This window comes from Dasypus novemcinctus, chromosome 7 (assembly GCF_030445035.2).
Source record: "Dasypus novemcinctus isolate mDasNov1 chromosome 7, mDasNov1.1.hap2, whole genome shotgun sequence".
Taxonomy (NCBI): Eukaryota; Metazoa; Chordata; class Mammalia; order Cingulata; family Dasypodidae; genus Dasypus; species Dasypus novemcinctus.
In genome coordinates, this window is record NC_080679.1 from 44,781,999 (window position 1) to 44,800,529 (window position 18,531).

At 41.4% G+C, this 18,531-nt stretch overlaps 1 protein-coding gene across 2 annotated transcripts in view; it reads right to left on the reverse strand.

The window, feature by feature from the left end:
- The window catches only part of LOC101443649 (aldehyde oxidase 4-like), a 69,801-nt gene that overhangs the window by 19,816 nt on the left and 31,454 nt on the right, over positions 1 to 18,531 (reverse strand). For both annotated transcript variants that reach the window (XR_009186511.1, XM_012525331.3), the window contains exons 12-24: positions 18,372 to 18,465; positions 16,788 to 16,897; positions 15,288 to 15,472; positions 14,063 to 14,225; positions 11,500 to 11,592; positions 10,611 to 10,780; positions 10,167 to 10,281; positions 9,509 to 9,631; positions 7,472 to 7,568; positions 4,182 to 4,306; positions 1,712 to 1,845; positions 435 to 522; positions 28 to 114 (exon numbers count right to left, since the gene is read on the reverse strand). Coding sequence is in view for 1 of the 2 variants with exons in the window: in XM_012525331.3 (XP_012380785.3) it covers positions 28 to 114; positions 435 to 522; positions 1,712 to 1,845; positions 4,182 to 4,306; positions 7,472 to 7,568; positions 9,509 to 9,631; positions 10,167 to 10,281; positions 10,611 to 10,780; positions 11,500 to 11,592; positions 14,063 to 14,225; positions 15,288 to 15,472; positions 16,788 to 16,897; positions 18,372 to 18,465 (1,584 nt within the window). In the remaining variant the exon portion in view is untranslated. The remainder of the gene's footprint in view (positions 1 to 27; positions 115 to 434; positions 523 to 1,711; positions 1,846 to 4,181; positions 4,307 to 7,471; positions 7,569 to 9,508; positions 9,632 to 10,166; positions 10,282 to 10,610; positions 10,781 to 11,499; positions 11,593 to 14,062; positions 14,226 to 15,287; positions 15,473 to 16,787; positions 16,898 to 18,371; positions 18,466 to 18,531) is intronic.

Sequence of the window (18,531 nt, forward strand, 5' to 3'; positions counted from 1 at the left end):
CTGGCAACTGATGGGAAAGATATTTACCCACTCAGACTCATCGAGAGTGCATCCACCATTGACATAATATTCAACATCAGCAGCTTTGATCACACCATTGTTCATGAATCCAATCTGCAAAGGGATAGTGGGTTAGACAGTTTTCTCCACAGTCCTTCTCCATAACCAAACCAGGCTGTGCACAAACACATCTGATCACAGTTGCCAGTCCATACCCAGTTTATGCATGTCATTTGATGTGATATCAGCCACGAGAGAGGCACTGAAGATTGTGCCCAAGGTGCACATGATCTCACCAGAAAGTTCTGACTAGTTTAAAGCAACATTCAAATGTCACTTTTAAGTGGTAAAGAATTTAGTAGTTGTCTCTACTACTGGTTGGTTAACACTTGACCATGTTTTAGGTAAGCTGTGGGAATTTTACTCTCACTCACTTTGTATTTCCCAAGAAGTGGGTGGCGGCCAGCAGTTATCAGAAAGTCATCACCACGCTCTAGAATAAACCGAATTGGGTGTCCGGTCCTATGGGAAACAACTCTGTTAATATACGGGATGTGTCATAAAGTTGTAGAAACTTAGAGATAAGGAAAGGGCTTGAGATAATCCTGCTTGGTGGTATTCAATGGCTTAGTAATATACATTATGCAACATTTTAGAAGTTTGTGAGTGCATTAAAAAATTTTAAAAAATTATTACTCTGGTTTGGTCATGCTTGAACATTTAGAAATTGATATATTTTTGGTTATAAATTACTTTCATTTTATTTCTTTTTTCACATTACATAAAATATTATATGATTATTTTGTAATTAAGTGGATAGGTAGGTTATATCATTATGAATTTCACTTTAGGATAGTAAAGGAGGCATTAAAGCATTTGCCATAGGAGGTGCTGAGGCTGACAGGTGAGCACCTAGGCTCTGTCTAGTTCAGACTCCCTTACATTCAGACTCCTCTTTCATAAAATTTTTACCAAGGAGTCCCATGGCTTCTGATGCAATGCTCCCAGTGCCTGCAAACAGGAGCCTTGTCTGTTGTTGAAAAGTGCTGTGAGCTAAGATGTTCACAGTCTTTCTTTCTGCAGTGGAAGCCTAGCATATGTTAAGATGGTGCTGAACATATCCTAGGGAACTGCAGTAGTTACAAAAGTCATGGTCATTCTAGTGTCTGGTTATTCCACCCAGGGGATGTGTCCCTTGAGTGATTTCCCAGGCAGCAGCAGGCCCCCTGTTTTATTCCACTACAAAAGGTATGTCTCTTAAGGTTGGGGGTTTTCCAGTCATCCTCAGCTTAGTTTATTTTAATTATTTAAAATGCAAACATTTTAAAAAGTAAGAGTCACTGTAATTCATGAAATGGCAAGACATATTTATGTCTGTGCAATGAGTCAGAATTTACAAAGTGATCACATTTATTTTGCATGACAACCCCATGGGACAGGTAGAGATTATTATCCTGACTTCATGGGTATGGAAATTGAGGTGACTTGCCCCCAGTGACATTGTGACTATGTGGACAGAGCCATTATTTGAACACAGGTCCTCTGGCTCCAAGTCTCGTGTACTGTCTCCTAACTACAACCTTTTGGGAATGAGATAGAAAGCAAGAGGCTCTGGCCAGTGGGATGGAAGCTGGGTGCCTGGCTTGACAGACACGGGTGGCCTTCGCAGGGCTAGGAGGGCTACAGTAACAGCTGTGACTGCGACTCTTACTTGTAGGCTGCCACAGCACAGACAGCTCCGAGCAGAGCAGGCTTGGTCATTTTCCCCCCAAATGCTCCTCCAGTTCTTCTCATGTGGCAGGCGATTCTGCTTCTTGGGATATTTAGTGCTGCAGCCACAAATTCCTACAAGAGGCAAACCCCCAAAGCCACATAAGTGCAATTTAATAGTTTATTTCCTCACCTATGTACTTCCCCTCTGCCTAGTACCAGAAACTCAGTACTTCAACAAATACCTCATGTACAGAGTTGTGCAACAATCATCATAATCTAATTTTAGAATATTTTCAGCATCCCCCAAGGAAACCATGTATCCATTAGCAGTTATTCTGCATTCCCCCCAGCACTTTGAGCACTAGGGAACTACTAATCTATTTTCTACCTCTGTAGATTTGCCTGTTCTGGGCATTTCATATAAATAGAATCATACAATATATGGTTTCTTGTAACTGGCTGCTTTTGCTTTGCATAATTTTCAAGGTTCATCCATGAAGCCTCTGCGGGGCTTCGTGGGGTCGCAGGAGGCGAGGACGACGCGGCCCGGCTAGAGGAGACAGACCACGGAGACTAGCTGATGGCGCAGATCCAGTTTATTGAGGAAGGGCATACAGTTTTATAAGGCACAGGGCGGCGTGTAAGCTTTCGATTGGCTCGGACTATAGAGGGCTACTGATTGGCTGCCGTAAGCGGTTGCTGGGGAGAAGATTACATGCAGGGTTGGTTTAGTTACTATAGGGCGGGAGAATGGGGTAGGATGGGGAGGCGGGCCGGATATTATTCGCCGGGGCAGGCTGAGGGCGTTTCGCCCGTTCCAGGCTGAGGGCAGGATCGCCCGTTCCAGCTGCTCTGACCCATGGCCACAGGCTGTACACACCTGTAACCGGGGTTGGCGAGGCTGTAGTCAGACTATGGTCCGCCGTCCCACACATCCATGTTGTAGCATGTTTCAGTACTCCATTTCTTTTTATTGTTGAATAATATAATGGACATATCACACTTTGTCCATTCATCAGTTGATGGACATATGTATTGTTTCCACTTTTTGGCCATTATAAAGAATTCTGCCAGGAACATTCACGTACAAGGTTTTTTGGGCATAGGTTTTCATTTCTCTTGGGTAGATTATCTAGTTGCAGAATCACTAGGCCAAATGGTCATGTTATGTTTAACATTTTGAGGAATTGTCAAACTGTTTCCCAAAGGGAGGCATTTTACACACCCACCAGCAATGTGTGAGGGTTCCAGTTCCTTCACATTCTTGTCAGCACTTGTTAATGTCTTTTTTATTGAGCCATCCTACTGCATCTGAAGTATCTCATGACTTGCATTTCCCTAGTGACTAACAACGCCGTGCATCTTTTCTTGTGCTTTGGTGTGCCTGCTTTGACACTGTCCGGGTTCTGTGCTGTGGGCTGGGGGTACCCAGTGCTCTAGTTACCCTGGAAAATACCTGCTGTCATGGACCTGACTGTACCCTAGAAGGTGTTGGTGATAGGTGCCAATGATGACACTGGGACACACTAAACCACTCAAGAACCAGAGGCACAGACCCCTTGCCAGAAGGGACCTCAGCTGTGATCTTTATCACCTCCCTAGATTTACAGAAGAGGATACTGATGCCCAGTAACTTGATGGAGGTCACATATCTACTTAGCAGCAAAGCCTGAATCTCCTCACTCCTCTGCTGTCTAATTCAAAATGTGCAACTGTGGAGGTTGTAGCCACTTTCCAGCACAGAATCAACCCTCCAGCCTTTCATTTTGCCCTGAATGGCAGTTGGTAGCTTTCCCCTTCTACTGTGCCTGCCTACCCCTTCAGGACCCCAAGATGCCAACTCATCAGGGATCCATGAGGAAGCCCCCAGCATTTCCCCTCAGTGATGCCTGTCATCACCCCTCTCCCCAGTATAATTTTAATGTAGCTTCCTGTGCCTGGCACTATGCTAGGACCAACAACTCCATGTTTCTGAAGAGGATAATGGTTGAGTATTTTCTTCTCCCAGTGGGAGGAAGTGCCTTATGTTTCAACCACTAGAGAGGAACTAAAATTTACTTGCTACTGAGCTGGGCTGAAAAGGTCTTGGAATTGTAATTGCTTTACATAGGTACCCCCACTATGTGAAAATATTCACGTAGAGGAGCAACACAAATGAACCACAAAGAGGAATTTAAATATAATACTAAATTCTTTGACCTCCCTGAGATTGTTTTAAGGGAAAGATGAACTTTTATCTTATGTTTGGGAAGGTAGTAAAATTTTCAGATAGTTTTTAAGGGTTTGCACCTCTTTAAGACATATTTGCCCCATTTTCTTCATCCTCAACTTTGAGGAAAGCCAGATGTTCAGAGAGTTCACATGTGGGCGAGAAATGAATCAGGAGGCTCTGAGAGAGGAAGGCCAAATTCTAAGTGCCTCAGGCCACATGGTCCTTTAGAGTCTCAGGTCCCAAAATATCCTGTTACCTGCACGTGGGTTGGAAACTGTGTCCCGAGGTATAACACCATTTCTTTATCTTCTTTTTTTGGGATAGCCAGAACAGTTTGTGTTTCCATGTAAAAATGTTCCTGTCCTTCCACATGAATCTCACCTGTAAAGTATAAATGCAGGAAAATATTTAATCAAAAGCTCCAATTTAGGAACTCTTTCCGGGGTCAAAAAGAAGCCCTGGATAACTCCAAATCGGCCTCCTCATTGGGCCCTGAAAGCTAACAGGCAGGGATTGTAAGGCAACCAGTCAGAGCAGCAAACAGCTGGTCCCTCCCCAACATCAGGAAGGGGGAGGAGGAAAGGTTTTACCAAGGCCTAACCCGGGTCCCACGCATGCATTTCCCCCTGCAGCAGGCCACAATTGTTTTTCTTTTCTTGTTTCTTAGTAAACTCTTTACTCCCTTGCCTATATGCCCCCCACCCCCGCCACAAAAAACCCCAGTTTATAAAAACTAAGTTGCATATTGTATGATCTCATGTATGTGGATTAATTAGCATATGCAAATCCAGAACCAGAAATTAAAATACAGGTTACCAGGGGCTGCTGTGGGGGTGAGGAATGAGGAGCTGATGCTTAAGGGGTTCAGAGTTACTATTTGGGAGGCAGGAAAAGTCTTGGTAATGGATGATGATGATAGCATCACAATTGAGAATGTAATTAACAGCACTGAATTGTATACGTGAAAGTGGTTAAAATGGGAGATTTTATGTTGTATATATGTTGTCAGAATAAAAAAATGAAAAAATCCCACAAAGAGTGATCCCTAATGTAGACTATGGGCTTTAGTTAATAAAATAATTATAATAATATTGGTTCATCAATTTTAATAAATGTACCACACTAATGTTAACAACAGGGAAAACTGTGTGGGGGTGGGGTGGGGAGCTATATGGGAACTCTGTACTTTCTGCATGATTTTTCTGTTAATCTACAGTTTCTCAAAAATATAAATTAAAAAAAAATTTAAAAGTAGGTGGATTTAGCCTCTGGAGAGCTGGACTTACTATCATAAACTGCCTTTTCTAATCCTCGCTGTGCCCTGGGTTTCTCATTTCTCTCTCTTGGCCTGTTTCCCCATCTGCCTAGTGAGGTGGTTAGATGTGGTGAATGTACTGGACTTGAGAGCATGGATGTTTTGGCTACAAATCCTGACTGTCATCTCAGCACAGTGCATTTGGCTAAGTGATTAAGACCCAATTTCTGTAAAATGGGGAAAATAATAATATGTACCTCCATGGGGTGATGTGGAGGATTAGCGAGGCACAGAGAGGACACCTAGCTTGCTAAAGTCCACAAAAATTTACAGTGGCAGTGCTGAGTTTGTTACCTGACCTAAAACCATCCTCCCTGTACTAGTTTATCTGAATTGGTTTTTTTTTTTGGCTTGTGTAGTTCATTTTTATCATTCTGTAGGCTATATTAAGAGAGGCACTTGGCCCCAGTTTGAATATTTGGAGACAGCATTTTTACTTTAAAGTTAGCTGAAGGACCCCTGTACTGTTAGAAAAATGAATCATTTTGTCAGGAGTCAAAGGATTTCTTGAAATTATTTCTTGGGGCAATGGATAGTGAATCATGCAAAAAGAGAAGAAAGAAAAGTCTGCTTACAGCATGCATATACTGAGCTTACTCAGTATAATTAACTAACTACACAGTATTTACCCCCACACAGAGTATTCTTCTAAGGCTTAGTATTGTACAGATAATTAATTCTCATTTAATCCTTATGCCAATCCTATGTGAGGCAGGTGGTATCACTATCCCCATCTTGCTAGTGGGGAAACTGAGGCATGGAGAGGCTGTTAGCTGCCAAACCCGCAAAGCTAGTAAGAAGCAGAGGTGGGACTCAAACCCAAAGACTGGAGCTGAAAGATCCACACTCTTAGCTCTTAACCACTACACTAGACTGCTCTGTAACTCTAATCATTCTGCCCAAATTCCAACTTCCCTTTATGGTTAAAATGCCCCGCTTGTGCCGACATTCTGAATTTCCACAGTTGCCACAGTCTCAAATGGCAAAGGGCTAACACCTCGTCACCTGGCTGCCCTAAGGGTAAGAATAACAAGCGAAAGAGGAAACAGTCCTGTGGGTAAGACCCAGGGCCTCGGGGTCAGCCAGCGTGGGCTCTAGTCCTGATTCTATAGGTAACTGGATTTGAGACTGTGGCCGGTTATCCAGCTTTTCTATGCCTCATTTTCCTCATCTGTAAAATGGAACTATTGATATGTTCATGATTTTTCTGTTAACCTACAACTGTTCTAAAATATATGCAAAATGAGTATAGGGTTTCTCTTTGGGGTGAAGGGAAAATTCCAGGAATGCATGGTGGTGAGGCTACTGCATCTTTGTGAGAGTGATTAATGCCACTTAATGGTATGCTTGGGAGAGGTTGGGAGGGGAGATTTAAGCTGTTTATATGTTTCCACAATTGAAAAAGAAAGGAAGATAAACTAAAGACCTAGTGACAATTAAAGGTAATACATGATTCTGGATGGAATCTAAGAATGGTGGAGAAAAGGCTCAAAATGACATTATTGGGACATAAGAAGAAATTAGAATATAGAGTGTAAACTTTTTATCAATGTTAAATTTCTTGAACTTGATAATTGCACTTATGGTGATTACATAAGTGAATATCCTTGTTCACAGAAAATGTGCATGGAAGTATTACGTGTTCAAGGAGTGTGATGTGTGCATCTTGCTGTCAAATGTTTGGAAAATAGGTAGATAGATGATAGATAGAAGGATACGGCAAAGGTGGTAAAATGTTAAAATTGGCAGATTTAGGTATCTGGGGGTGGGGGTACAGGTATGTTGGAGTTCTCTGTGTGGGATTTATATTATTTTTTACAACTGTCCCGCATAGTTGAAATTATTGCAAAATAAAAAGTTAAAAAGAGTAATACTGAATTATTCCATTTTGGTGTTCAAAAACAGGTGAAATTAATCTGTAATGATAAAAAGAATAATAATGTTACTGACTGAGAGAGGACACAAGGAAGCTTTCTGAGGTGCTGGAAACGTTCAACATCTTGATGTGGGTAATTTTTTACATGCATTTACACATATGTAAAAATGCATCAATCTGTATACTTATGTGTGCATTTTACTATATATAGGCTACAGCTCAATTTAAAAATTAAAAAATCACACAAGGGTTTAAAAGCACTACTTTAGAGTTTCAGTATTATTATGAGAAATCAGATGATTGAACATAATCTTTTTCTTCAAAAGGTTCTCCTTTCTGACACAAGTCCACTTACCTTCAATAATTTGATCAACTTGTTTAAAGGCAGATTCTACGTTTCCTTGTTCAATTTTTTTCTCAACAGAAAGAAATGAATTGTGCTCTAGGGCTTGCTGCAGTAGAAAAATGAGCAAAACAAAATAAAATGAAACAAGCCAATCTTTCATTGCATTCTAATAAACCATCCACTCCCATCAGCCAATGCTTCTGCTCTATCGGATCTTTACACACCAACAGAATAAGAGCTGTGTGAAGAGGGAGCAGAAACGTGATCAAAAGGGATCACAGGCACTGGCAACTCCTTAGTTTTGTCCAGATCCCTGGGGAGGAGCTGGTGGGCTACAAGGCATATAAAAAATGATCTCACCCTCTGGAAAGCTGAGTGACGATGATCTGAGAAGTTTGTATTAAAGTGCCAACTTCAGTGAGTGCAGGGTCATCAATACAAGTAGCGAGAGGAGAAGGAGGCAGCAAATGGGGTCTGGAATGCTCAGAGATGGACTGTGCAGGTGACCTGAGTTGGGCCCTTAATTGAATAGGATTAGTACAGCCAGAGAAAAGAGGAAAAAATCATTTGAAATAACAGGCACCTTATTAAGCGAAAGTTTGAGTTTGAAGCCTTTCTAGGGGACAAAATAAAGATGTGGCCAGCCTGGTTGGGGGGCAGGTTTCTTATCAAGAGTTAGTGGAAGATGAACTTGGTAGGTGGGTTTAGGATGGACTGTGAAAGACCTCAAATTCCATATGAAGGAGCTTGGACCTTATCTAAGGAGACACTGTTGAATGAAAAAAGCGATCTGATGAACTTGGTAGCTTAGAAAAGTTAATGTGGTGAGCAGATGTGCCGAAATGCAGTACAAGAACCACTTTAAGTGGTTATTGTAGTAAATCTGACAGTAAGGTGGTGAGGGCGGGTCTAGACGATAGCGGTGGGAGAAAGTGAGAATGGCGAGAAAGTGGAAGACTTTAGGGCATTGAGAATGATATCTGGGGAAGACTTGAACTTTGCAACTCTTTGGGAAGAACAGGGGAGGATCAAAGGGGATGCTGAATACTCCATCCAAGTTGCTGGAGTTTTAGCGGCCAGGATAAGTGACCCCTGTTTTCCTTCCAATTTCTTCCTTCTGGAATGGGAATGCTTATCCTATGCCTGTCCCTCCACAACTTGCATTCTAGGTTTCACAGGTCCATCAGCCAGAGGAATTTTGCTCCAGGACAGATGAAGGTAGCAAGGTTTCATATTGCTTACGCATGCGGGCATCCAGCGCATGTTAACTGAGCACATACTGGGGGTCTAGAGCTTTGCTAGGCACTGGGAAGGTAAAGCACAATACCACATGTCCTAGCCCTCATTAGTAAAAACAACTACAACCAAGGTAATAGTAACATTCATTGAACGTGTTCCACATTCCAGGAGCTGTTCTAAGCATTTGGCTAGGACTGTCTCTTTTAAACTGCATGGCAACATTTTGATATAGGTACCTTTATGATTTCCATTTTATAGATGAGGAGCCTGAGGTATGGGGAGTTTAAGTAACTTGCCAAAACTTTCGTAGTTATTATGAGGCTGAATGGCGGAGTCGGAATATGAATCCGAGCAGCCTGTCTGCAGAGCTTGTGCTTAAGCAGTAAATGGGTGGAGAGACAGGGGCCCCAAGAGTTGCAATTCAGTAGAAGTGGCAACTTTTCTGAGTTTCACAGTGCTCTGGCTTTTCCCACTGACGTTTTGTTTGGGAGATCATAGGATGGTTTTCTGGAGTTGCTCATCTGTATTCTGAGGCCCTGCCTTGACAAGAGGCCAGGGGAGGAGGGGTAGGCTGGGCCAGGCTGCTCCCGGCCAGATCCCTGCCTAACCCTGGAGGGGAAGGGGGGCGGGGCTGGGGGCGGGGCTAGGCCGGACATTCTCCACGTTCTGTTCTGAGGCTCAGACAGCTGGAGGTTTCGCTCTAAAACTGTAGATAACACTGAGCCCAAATTATACCCTTCTTGGGTTGAATTCTGCCAAAAGTATACCACCCCGGTCACTCCGGAAGACACAAAGTGGTCTGCCTACCTCTATTGTTATAATCCTCGGTTCTACGTCTTCATAAGTAACCTTCACCTTCTTAGCTCCCTCTTTTGCATGAGCATAGGTATCTGCGGCCACGGTGCAGACAATCTGACCCACGCAAATTACCTGCAGAAAAGCCACATTATCATTAACTACAACACAGAATCGTTAAAAAGGAATTACTCTTCCCACATTCATACATTTACCCAGTGGGCTTTTGTGACCCAGAGAAAGATTATTTTCTACCTACAAGAATACATTTCAAACAGCAGCTTGAGCAGGATTCAGGGGGCACAAAATTTCGGCGCAGAACTTAATTATGTGTCCTTAACCATCTGACTACGACGGTCCTCAGCTTATTCGTTACCGTTCCCTTATTGTACGCTGGGAAACAGTCATCTTGAAATTGCGTCAGTTCCTTTAATGTCCCATGGTCTCTATTGCTTTTATGACTTTCGTGACTTTTTAGATTGCCCTGAGAGGGTTTTACAGATTTCATCTGAATTTCAAAGGGATCTATGATTCAAGAGAGGGGTTGCAAATCACTGAGGAAGAGTCACTGGTCCTACCGAGCTTTGTAATGTGACCATGAACCCATGGATGTCGTGGTCATAGCCAATAATCATTCTGGCATTTCCAGCAAAGCACACAAATCACACACCTCATTCTGTGCATAGAAAATCTCTCCAGAATAGTTATTCTCTCCTGGAACATCCTCAGCTGTTATCACATCAACAACACCTGGAAGTGCCAGGGCTTCTGAACTATCAATTGATCTAGGAGGGAAATTTTGAAGATAGATATTAAAGTAGCAGGGGAACGTTCACAGTGCAATATAAATGATTTCTCAAACAAAAGGAAAACTACAACGGACCTCGTAACTAAATCATGGAGCAATATTTTGTGTTGAAAAATGTCAGTAACAAGAAGGTTCTAACATTTGGTCATAGATTATTTCGTAACTGTATTTTTAAAAAAGACTGGTTCTCATGCAGAAGGGAATATGCATTTTCTTAAGTGACTTAAATATATAATAATCTCTCGATCTGAATATGAAATTTGAATGCATTTCAGTAACATACAGGAATATCTTTTATTTCCTTACATGATTTTTGCGTGAGCTCTGGGGCTGGTGACTACAGCCAAGAAGAGTTCTTGGGAGAAAGGGGGCATGTCATCAGAAAACACAGCTTCTCCTGTAGTGTGTTTAAGGGCTGACTGATGCATGACTGGATGGCCAACTGGATCTTGTGGAGACTGGCGGGGGTTCACACACTGTCAACAAACAAGGCAAGTTATTCTACCACGAGAAATTCTCATGCACTGAAAATTGGGTTTGCCATTTCTGACTTAGTCACAAGTCAAGTCAAACTGTAGGCAATTGGGTATCCATATTAGAGAGTCAGAGTTAACAAATATCCATGGAGTACTATGATAGGGGATATATCCTGGTTATAACCCCTGTTCCCGCTGTAACCCCTGTTCACCAAACAACAACAACAAAGACAAAAACAAACAAACCCAGATGACCTTGTTCTCATCCTCAAGGATTCTACAGCCTTGCTGAGAAACCAGAACACTTAAACACATTAAAATATTGTGGTAACTTCATATAGCCATAGACAAATTTAGGAACAAATATGTACAAAGATGAACCACACAAGTTCCTGGGAGTTTCAAAGTGGTGGTAATCAACTAGGGAAGGCTAGCTTGATGAGTTGAGTCAGATTTTAAAGGACAAGAAGAGGAGCAAATTTCAGGCAACAAAACTGAGAATAGTGGAGAAGCGAGATTCAGAATCTAATTCCTGTGTACCCTTAAGTAAAATCATGAAGGCTAAACCAAGCAAGTTGTGCGCGGATGACAACAGGTAACATCAGCTGGAAGTAGTAGACTTCATGTTTAGGAGTAATACAAAATATAGTTATTGAAAAGAGGGAGGTGTATTTCTGAAGGCATGAAAGATTAAAAAACAAAACACCTGACCTACCTACCTGGAACATCTGAATTCCTTGGGGAGTCTTTATGGGAAAATCTTCCAGAGCACTCATAAACTTTTCTGGGATATCAGGAAACTTCTCAGGATCCTGAAAAGAAGATTATTTCACATTTAATTTCAAATGTGACAGGCTTAGAAAAATACATGTGGAAGTGAGATTAGTCAGTTTATTTTCCCAGATCGCAAATGCCAGGTGTTCTGTTGGGAGAGAGCCCTGAACTACTATTCTTGTTCTCTAGCCTAGTAGGAATGGTGAGGAATAACTACATCTATATATAGTAGGAATAACTACATCTATATATTCACAGAAAAGTGAATATCATTTCCAGGAAGTGAAGACTTTCTTTCATGCCAAGGTGTGAATGAGTGAAAATAGGAACACTTCTAAATGGAGGCTGTGTTGGTGAATCTGGGCCAATCTTCTGGGCATGTTTCTCAAAGAAGCAATTGCAGGAGTAGGCAAAGCCTCAGTTACAAGGATGTACAACCATTGAATATTTGTGAGAGTGAAAAAAAACTAGAATTAACCTAAATATCCAACAGCAGGGAAATGGTTAAACAAATTAGGGGATATCCATAATATATAATATTTGGCAGTCTTCAATGTGATTTTGTAGAAGTGTATTTACTGGCATTGAAAATTGCTCATGAAATATAGTTAAGTGGAAAAAATGGGCTAAAAACTTTATGTACAGTATGGCCCCATTTTTATAGAAAAAAGAGAAATAAAAATATAAGTATATTCCAAAATGTTAATAGTGGGTATGATAGGATTATTGGATTACAGTTGATTTATAAAAAATTTTTAAAAAGATTTATTTTACTTTATTTATTCCCCACTACCCGCGCCCCCCTTGTTTGTGCTCTCTGCCTGCTCTCAGCTCTCTGTGGTGGCACGCAGGTCATCAACTCTCCAAGGTGGTGCGGGCCAGCTTGTCTTCACCAGGAGGCCCCAGGAATTGAACCCTGGGCCTCCCATATTGTAGACGGGAGCCCAATTGCTTGAGCCACATCCATTTCCTGATTTATAAAATTTTTGCTTCTCTTTTATGAAAATTTTTGGTAGTGATAGAACATAGAATAGAATATTTAATATGTAATTGAATATATGATAATATATAACAAAATAAAATAAAATATGTAATATTTAATAGATTATGTACAATAGTATATTAGATATATGCTGTGTTTATATACTGAATAATGTGTTAAATACTGTATGTTAGAGTATGTAATAATGTATACTAAAATATATAGTAATAATAATAATAATAATAATGACTGGTTAAAATAAGAACCACAAAAGACATGTCAGGTGTTGTCATTTACCTGACATTTTTGAGTCAGCTCATGGCTTATCAAGGGAACACAAGGTCATGGACATGTCTTGAGAAATGCTCCTATGGAGGTTATTATAAATAAAGCTAAATAAGAAAAATATAGTTAACAAAAAACTGAAAGAATCTAAATGTGGGAAGCAGATGTGGTTCAACTGATAGAGCGTCTGCCTACCATACGGAGGGTCCAGGGTTTGGTACCCAGGACCTCCTGACCCATGTGGCGAGCTGGCCCACGTGCAGTGCTGCTGCATACAAGGAGTGCTGTGCCACATAGAAGTGCCCCTGCATAGGGATGCCCCATGCACAAGGAGTGTGCCTCACAAGGAGAGCTGCCCCATGTGAAAAAAACACAGCCTGTCCAGGAGTGGTGCTGCACACATGGAGAGCTGACATGGCAAGATGATGCAACAAAAAAGAGACTCAGGTTCCTGGTGCCACCTGACAATGCAAGCGGACACAGAAGAACACACAGTGAATGGACAGAGAGAGCAGACAATGGGGAGGAAGGGTAGAGAAATAAATAAAATAAATCTTAAAAAAAAAAAAAGACTCTAAATGTCCAAAAATAAGAATGGATCAAATAATGGTACATCTGTACATAAACATGGTATACAGTCATTAAACATTAAAAATATTTAATGACATTGAAAACTCTTCGTGATCTTTTACTAAAGGAAATAATGTAAGCTGTACTAAACAGCTACATACAGGTATATGTGGATGGCACATATTCATACATCTCCGTAGAGAAGGGTTCGGAAGGATACACACCAAATATTAACAGTGATTATCTATGCGTGATGGGATTACAAATTATTTTCTTCTCTTTTTTGGTGTATTCATATTTTCTAAATATTAGAGTATTATTTTAATAAGAAAAAATCATTTAAAAAAGGAAAAATATTATAATCTACTCACTGAAGGCTTTTTCCTAATCTAGGCCAACTTGATATTGCATATTAGTATTTGTCACACAGATTATAGGGAAAATGGAAGAAGCTTCCCCACTTCTCAGCCCAGGAGTGAAGAAGAGAGAAGGGAGAAGGAAGGAGAGAAACCAAGAAGGGAAGCAAGAAGCAGCTGGAAGTTGGGAAGCACCACTTTGAGGACCCATCGGTACCCTGGATATATATTATCAAAACTAGGCGGGGAAGCTCTTCATATGCAGACTCACTTTCAGAATGCCAAGGCATCCGGGAACCCAGAGAAGTCATTTACCATTTCATTCAGTCCTCGCCGCACTTTGAGGTAGAATCTGAAGAGTAAGCTGATGATGAGGGTTCGCCTGTATTCCACCATGCCACCCTCGGCTCCCGGGGGAATGTAAACCTCATCCAGGACCCATTGGCAGGCGTCACTCAGCATTTGGTCGTCCCAACGTCTGGTAAGAAAGAAGGTAACCATTTCATGTTTACGTGAAAGGCAAGTACAGACTCTAAACTGACAGGGCAAGAAAAGAAGGAAAGCAATCAGCTCCCACCTTGGAAAAGTATTTCACTAGCCTTCTTCAGTATCTGATGCAATGGTTCCACAATTTTCCTGACTGACTCCTCCTTTATCATTATTTTCAACCTCATGGGCTGGGAATGTTGATCTACCTCAAATTTCTTGGGTTAAAAAAAAAGTACAAAAATCAAAGCCTCTTAAGATCTGGGACTTTGTCTTGTTCACTGTTGTATGTATCTCCAGCAACTAGATGGATGCCTGGCACACACACCACAGTAAATCTATGGGAACTGATGGAACTACTGAAGACAGGTATAAAATATTTCCAAATGAAAGTTTCCATGTAATTAGTTTGGAGGATGAGTTATTTTAGTATCTGAGAAAAATACATGAAGTTCCAATTGTTGACAATGAATAAGATGGTAGATAAAAATTACTGTAAAAATACTAGTTGGAATAATATATTTTTAAACTCACTTTCCAAATGTGAAAAATAATGAGAGAGGAGGAAGGTCATTTAACGTTTGAATGTTTCATCTTCTTTATGTGCTCTAAGGCCGTCTTGCGATGTCTTAGCCTACCTCACACACTTATTTTGCAGGTTAATTAAAAGTTAAATTTTAGAGATAATATTTACTCAAACCATGTGTTCTGTGCATTTTTGATCTTATTAAAGGGACTTCCAAGAAAAGAATCACTGTATCTTGAAAGTGGTTGTCTTTTGGGTGACTGACTTTCTTCACACCTTCCTGTAGTGTTTACATTTTCCATATGAGTATGCTCCGCGGTGGTGCAGGTCAGCTTGCCCTCACCAGGAAGCCCCAGGAATCGAACCTGGGGCCTCCCATATGGTAAACGGGAGCCCAATCACCTGAGCCACATCTGCCTCCTAAATGCTTTTTAATAATCAGAAAAGTACTCCTTCAGGGCTACTGTCATTTAAAAAAATAAAAATAGAGAGGCCTGAGTTTCGGGTTACAGATGGGCTATGATCTACCTCCCAGTGAGCTGTTCACAGGTTTCACTGGCAGAGACAACGGTGGCACCAACGTTTCCAAAGAACATCTTAAGGTCCTTGATAATGTTTGTGCCATCTTCAAACTTCACACTCATCCCGGCATTGACAATGGCAAAGGCATTCTCCTGTCGCTGGGCCAGCCGGAGTCCTGACACAAAATGCCACTGGAGACAGAAAACCACACAGAACGTTTGCTGCTTATCACCATTGTTCAATGGACAGCAACAACTGATGATTATTTATAATGGAAAAAAAAATCCTCCAAATGATACAAGCTATCACATAGGTACTTTGATTAATTATAGAGTTGACTGGATGCTGGGTACTGTCCTATATGCTTTGCATGCATTAATTTAATCCACATTGTAACTCTACTTATTCTGTTTACCGATGAGGAATTTGAGAGGTTACATAACTTGCACAAGGTCACATAGTAAGTGGCAGAGCTGGGGTTCAAACCTGAGCAGTCTGGCTCCCGAGCCTGTCCTTACTTGCTAAGCTACACGCCTCTCAGCCTGATCTGGCTGCTCCAGCCACCTGCCCGGCTCCCTAGTCCCAACCTGCCATGCCTCCCCTTGCCCCCGTTTTGTTCTCCTGCCTGGAACGACACTCCAGACTCAAAGGTTACCATCTTCTAGGCTCAACCCCAACTGTCTTCCCTCTTTAAATGACCAGAATTCCTCTGACTCCTCGTCCCACTTGTTTGCTGACTGGAGTTATTAATTATCTCCTATTTCAAGCCTTGCTGGTCCAACTTAGAGAGTTTCAAGGACAGAATCCTGCATCTTATAAACCCTTGGGGTCTCTTCTGGGTTTAGCACTTTGCCTGGCATATAGAGTGATAGGCGGTTAATAAATAATTGTAGTTGAAGTATTTGGTTATTAAATATTGGTTGACTTGGGAGTATCTTTCTGTTAATGAACTTCCAGTTAACCAGAAACCTGCTGTAGATCCTGATGGCTATAGATTTACTCAATTTTAGCCAAAATGGATATTTATCTGAAAACAAAAACTCACATGAAAGGCTCTCCTCTTTTAGAGTCGATGGATCTTTTAGGCACAGTGGGCAGAGAGAGAGGGCCCACGATACTTTTAGAGGCCCACAGAAATGTTTTGCTTTTAATTTCTTTTAAAATCAGAAGAAAGAAGTGAATACAATGAACATACAGTATTAAATCCAGTCTCAATTATATTTTTTATACTGACACAGTCATAAAATATAATTTTATATATAAATACATATATGAAGGGGCCTATAAAGGCAAAAGCATCCAGGGCCCACAAACATCATAACCTGGCCCCGAAAGGCAAGCAAGTCAAATGGTGGTCTGGGGATTTGCCCTCCCTGTGAGCAGCCCACGAAGGCTCCCTGAAGTGGTGGGTTTGAAGGGGAGAGAACATGTGCTCCCTGAGAGCCTGTCTGCTGGCTCGGCTCGCTGCCGGGGGCAAGCCGGGCTTCCGTGCCTCACAACCCTTACCTGAGAAGAGTAGGGGATAGAAACAGAGAGTACCATCTCCTCGGGCCTAAGGTTGGCTTCAGGCAACCTCGCTAGGAAAGGGCCGTTTAAAGGAATCTGCCGTTCTCCTTCTGGTAGAGAAAAGGGCCTTGATTAGGAAGAAATGATCAAATAGGAGAATATGCAGCAAGCCCCAGACGGGACGAAGCTGGTGGAAAGAGCGCAGGTGGGAGCCCTAAGGCTTGGGCTCTAGTTCCAGCTCCCAAGCTGGGTCACCTCAGGGAAGTCACCAAACCTTCGGGGAGTCAGGTTCCTCACCTGCAAAATGACAGGGTTGAAACAGGTAACTTGGAAAGTCTTCTCTGCCCTTACAGCTCATTATATGCTACTTGCAAATTTTGGCCTTGAAGAAGTTTAAAGCTATTTGGAAACAACCTAGTTACAATGTACACATTTTGCAAGTAGGAAAACTGAGGCCCAGGGTCTGTGACTTGTAAAAGGACTGGAGGTGGAACTTGTGGCTGAGGTCAGAATTGTAGTTTTTCTTTTCTTTTTTCAAGTTTACCATACTCGCTTATTTAACCCACAATCTTTTTTTTATTTTAATTTTGCCCCTCCCTTTCCCTCTCCTTCCCCCCGGCCCTGCTATTTTTGCTGTCTGTGTCCATTCACTGTGTGATCTTCTGTATCTATTTCTCTTTTTTGTCTTCTCTTCTCATTTTCCTCTTCTAGGATTCACTGGGATTTGATCCTGGGGACCTCTGATGTGGCGAGTTTCCCTGTCACTTGCGCCAGCTCAGTTGCTGGTTTCTGTAGCACTTTGCCTTGACTCTCCCCTTCGTCACTCTTTTCATTGCGTCATCATCTTGCTGCATGACTCACTCGTGTGGGCACTTGGTTCACCACGTGGGCACTGGCTCACAATGTGGGTACTGGCTCGCCGTGTGGGCAAGCTTTTTTTTTTTTTTAACCAGGAGGCCCCAGGTATCTAACCTGTGTCCTCCCATATGGTAGGCAGAAATCCAATCACTAGAGCCATATCTGCTTTCCTATAATCTTTTTTAAAATGTGATTTTAATAAAAGAAAAAGCATGCTGCATCAAAAGCCCTATGCAATATATCTGTTTTTGTTTTCCTAAGTTTAAATAATTTTCCCTCTGCACAATTCAAGTGCCTTTGAATGGAGAGAAATAATGAATAACATGTCCCACAAACTTGATTTTCTTTAAAATGAAAAGTCCTATAAGCAAAGGTGCTATCTTTATGAAGCTCTGAAATGAAATATGCCATAGAACCTTAAAACCACAGGTATACCTCTCATTCACTTTTCAAACTACAATTTGAACTGTGTATAAATGTGGTCAAATACTTAAGAGAAATTGTCAGTGCAGTAAATTATATGATCCACATGATACAGAACATGTGGAGGGGAGAAAAATTGACCATGGTTTCATCTTTATATTTGGGGTATTTTAAAGATAGCCTAAATATATTAGGTGAGTCTAAATTAAATATACATGGGTCTCTGGTTCATGATTTACAGAAAGAGCTAAATAACTGACAGGGATAATTATAAAATAGAGTGCCTAAAATTCAGTCTCTTACCTTTGGATATCAGATTGATGGTAGCATTTCCTGCAGCCAAAATGGGATTTAGGTCAGAAAACTTGGGCCTGCTCACCACATGTCCTCCTAAAGTCTAAATAAAAAAAAGATAACACTTTTTTTTAGCCCTATGTAGTTATTTGACAAATAATGAATTATG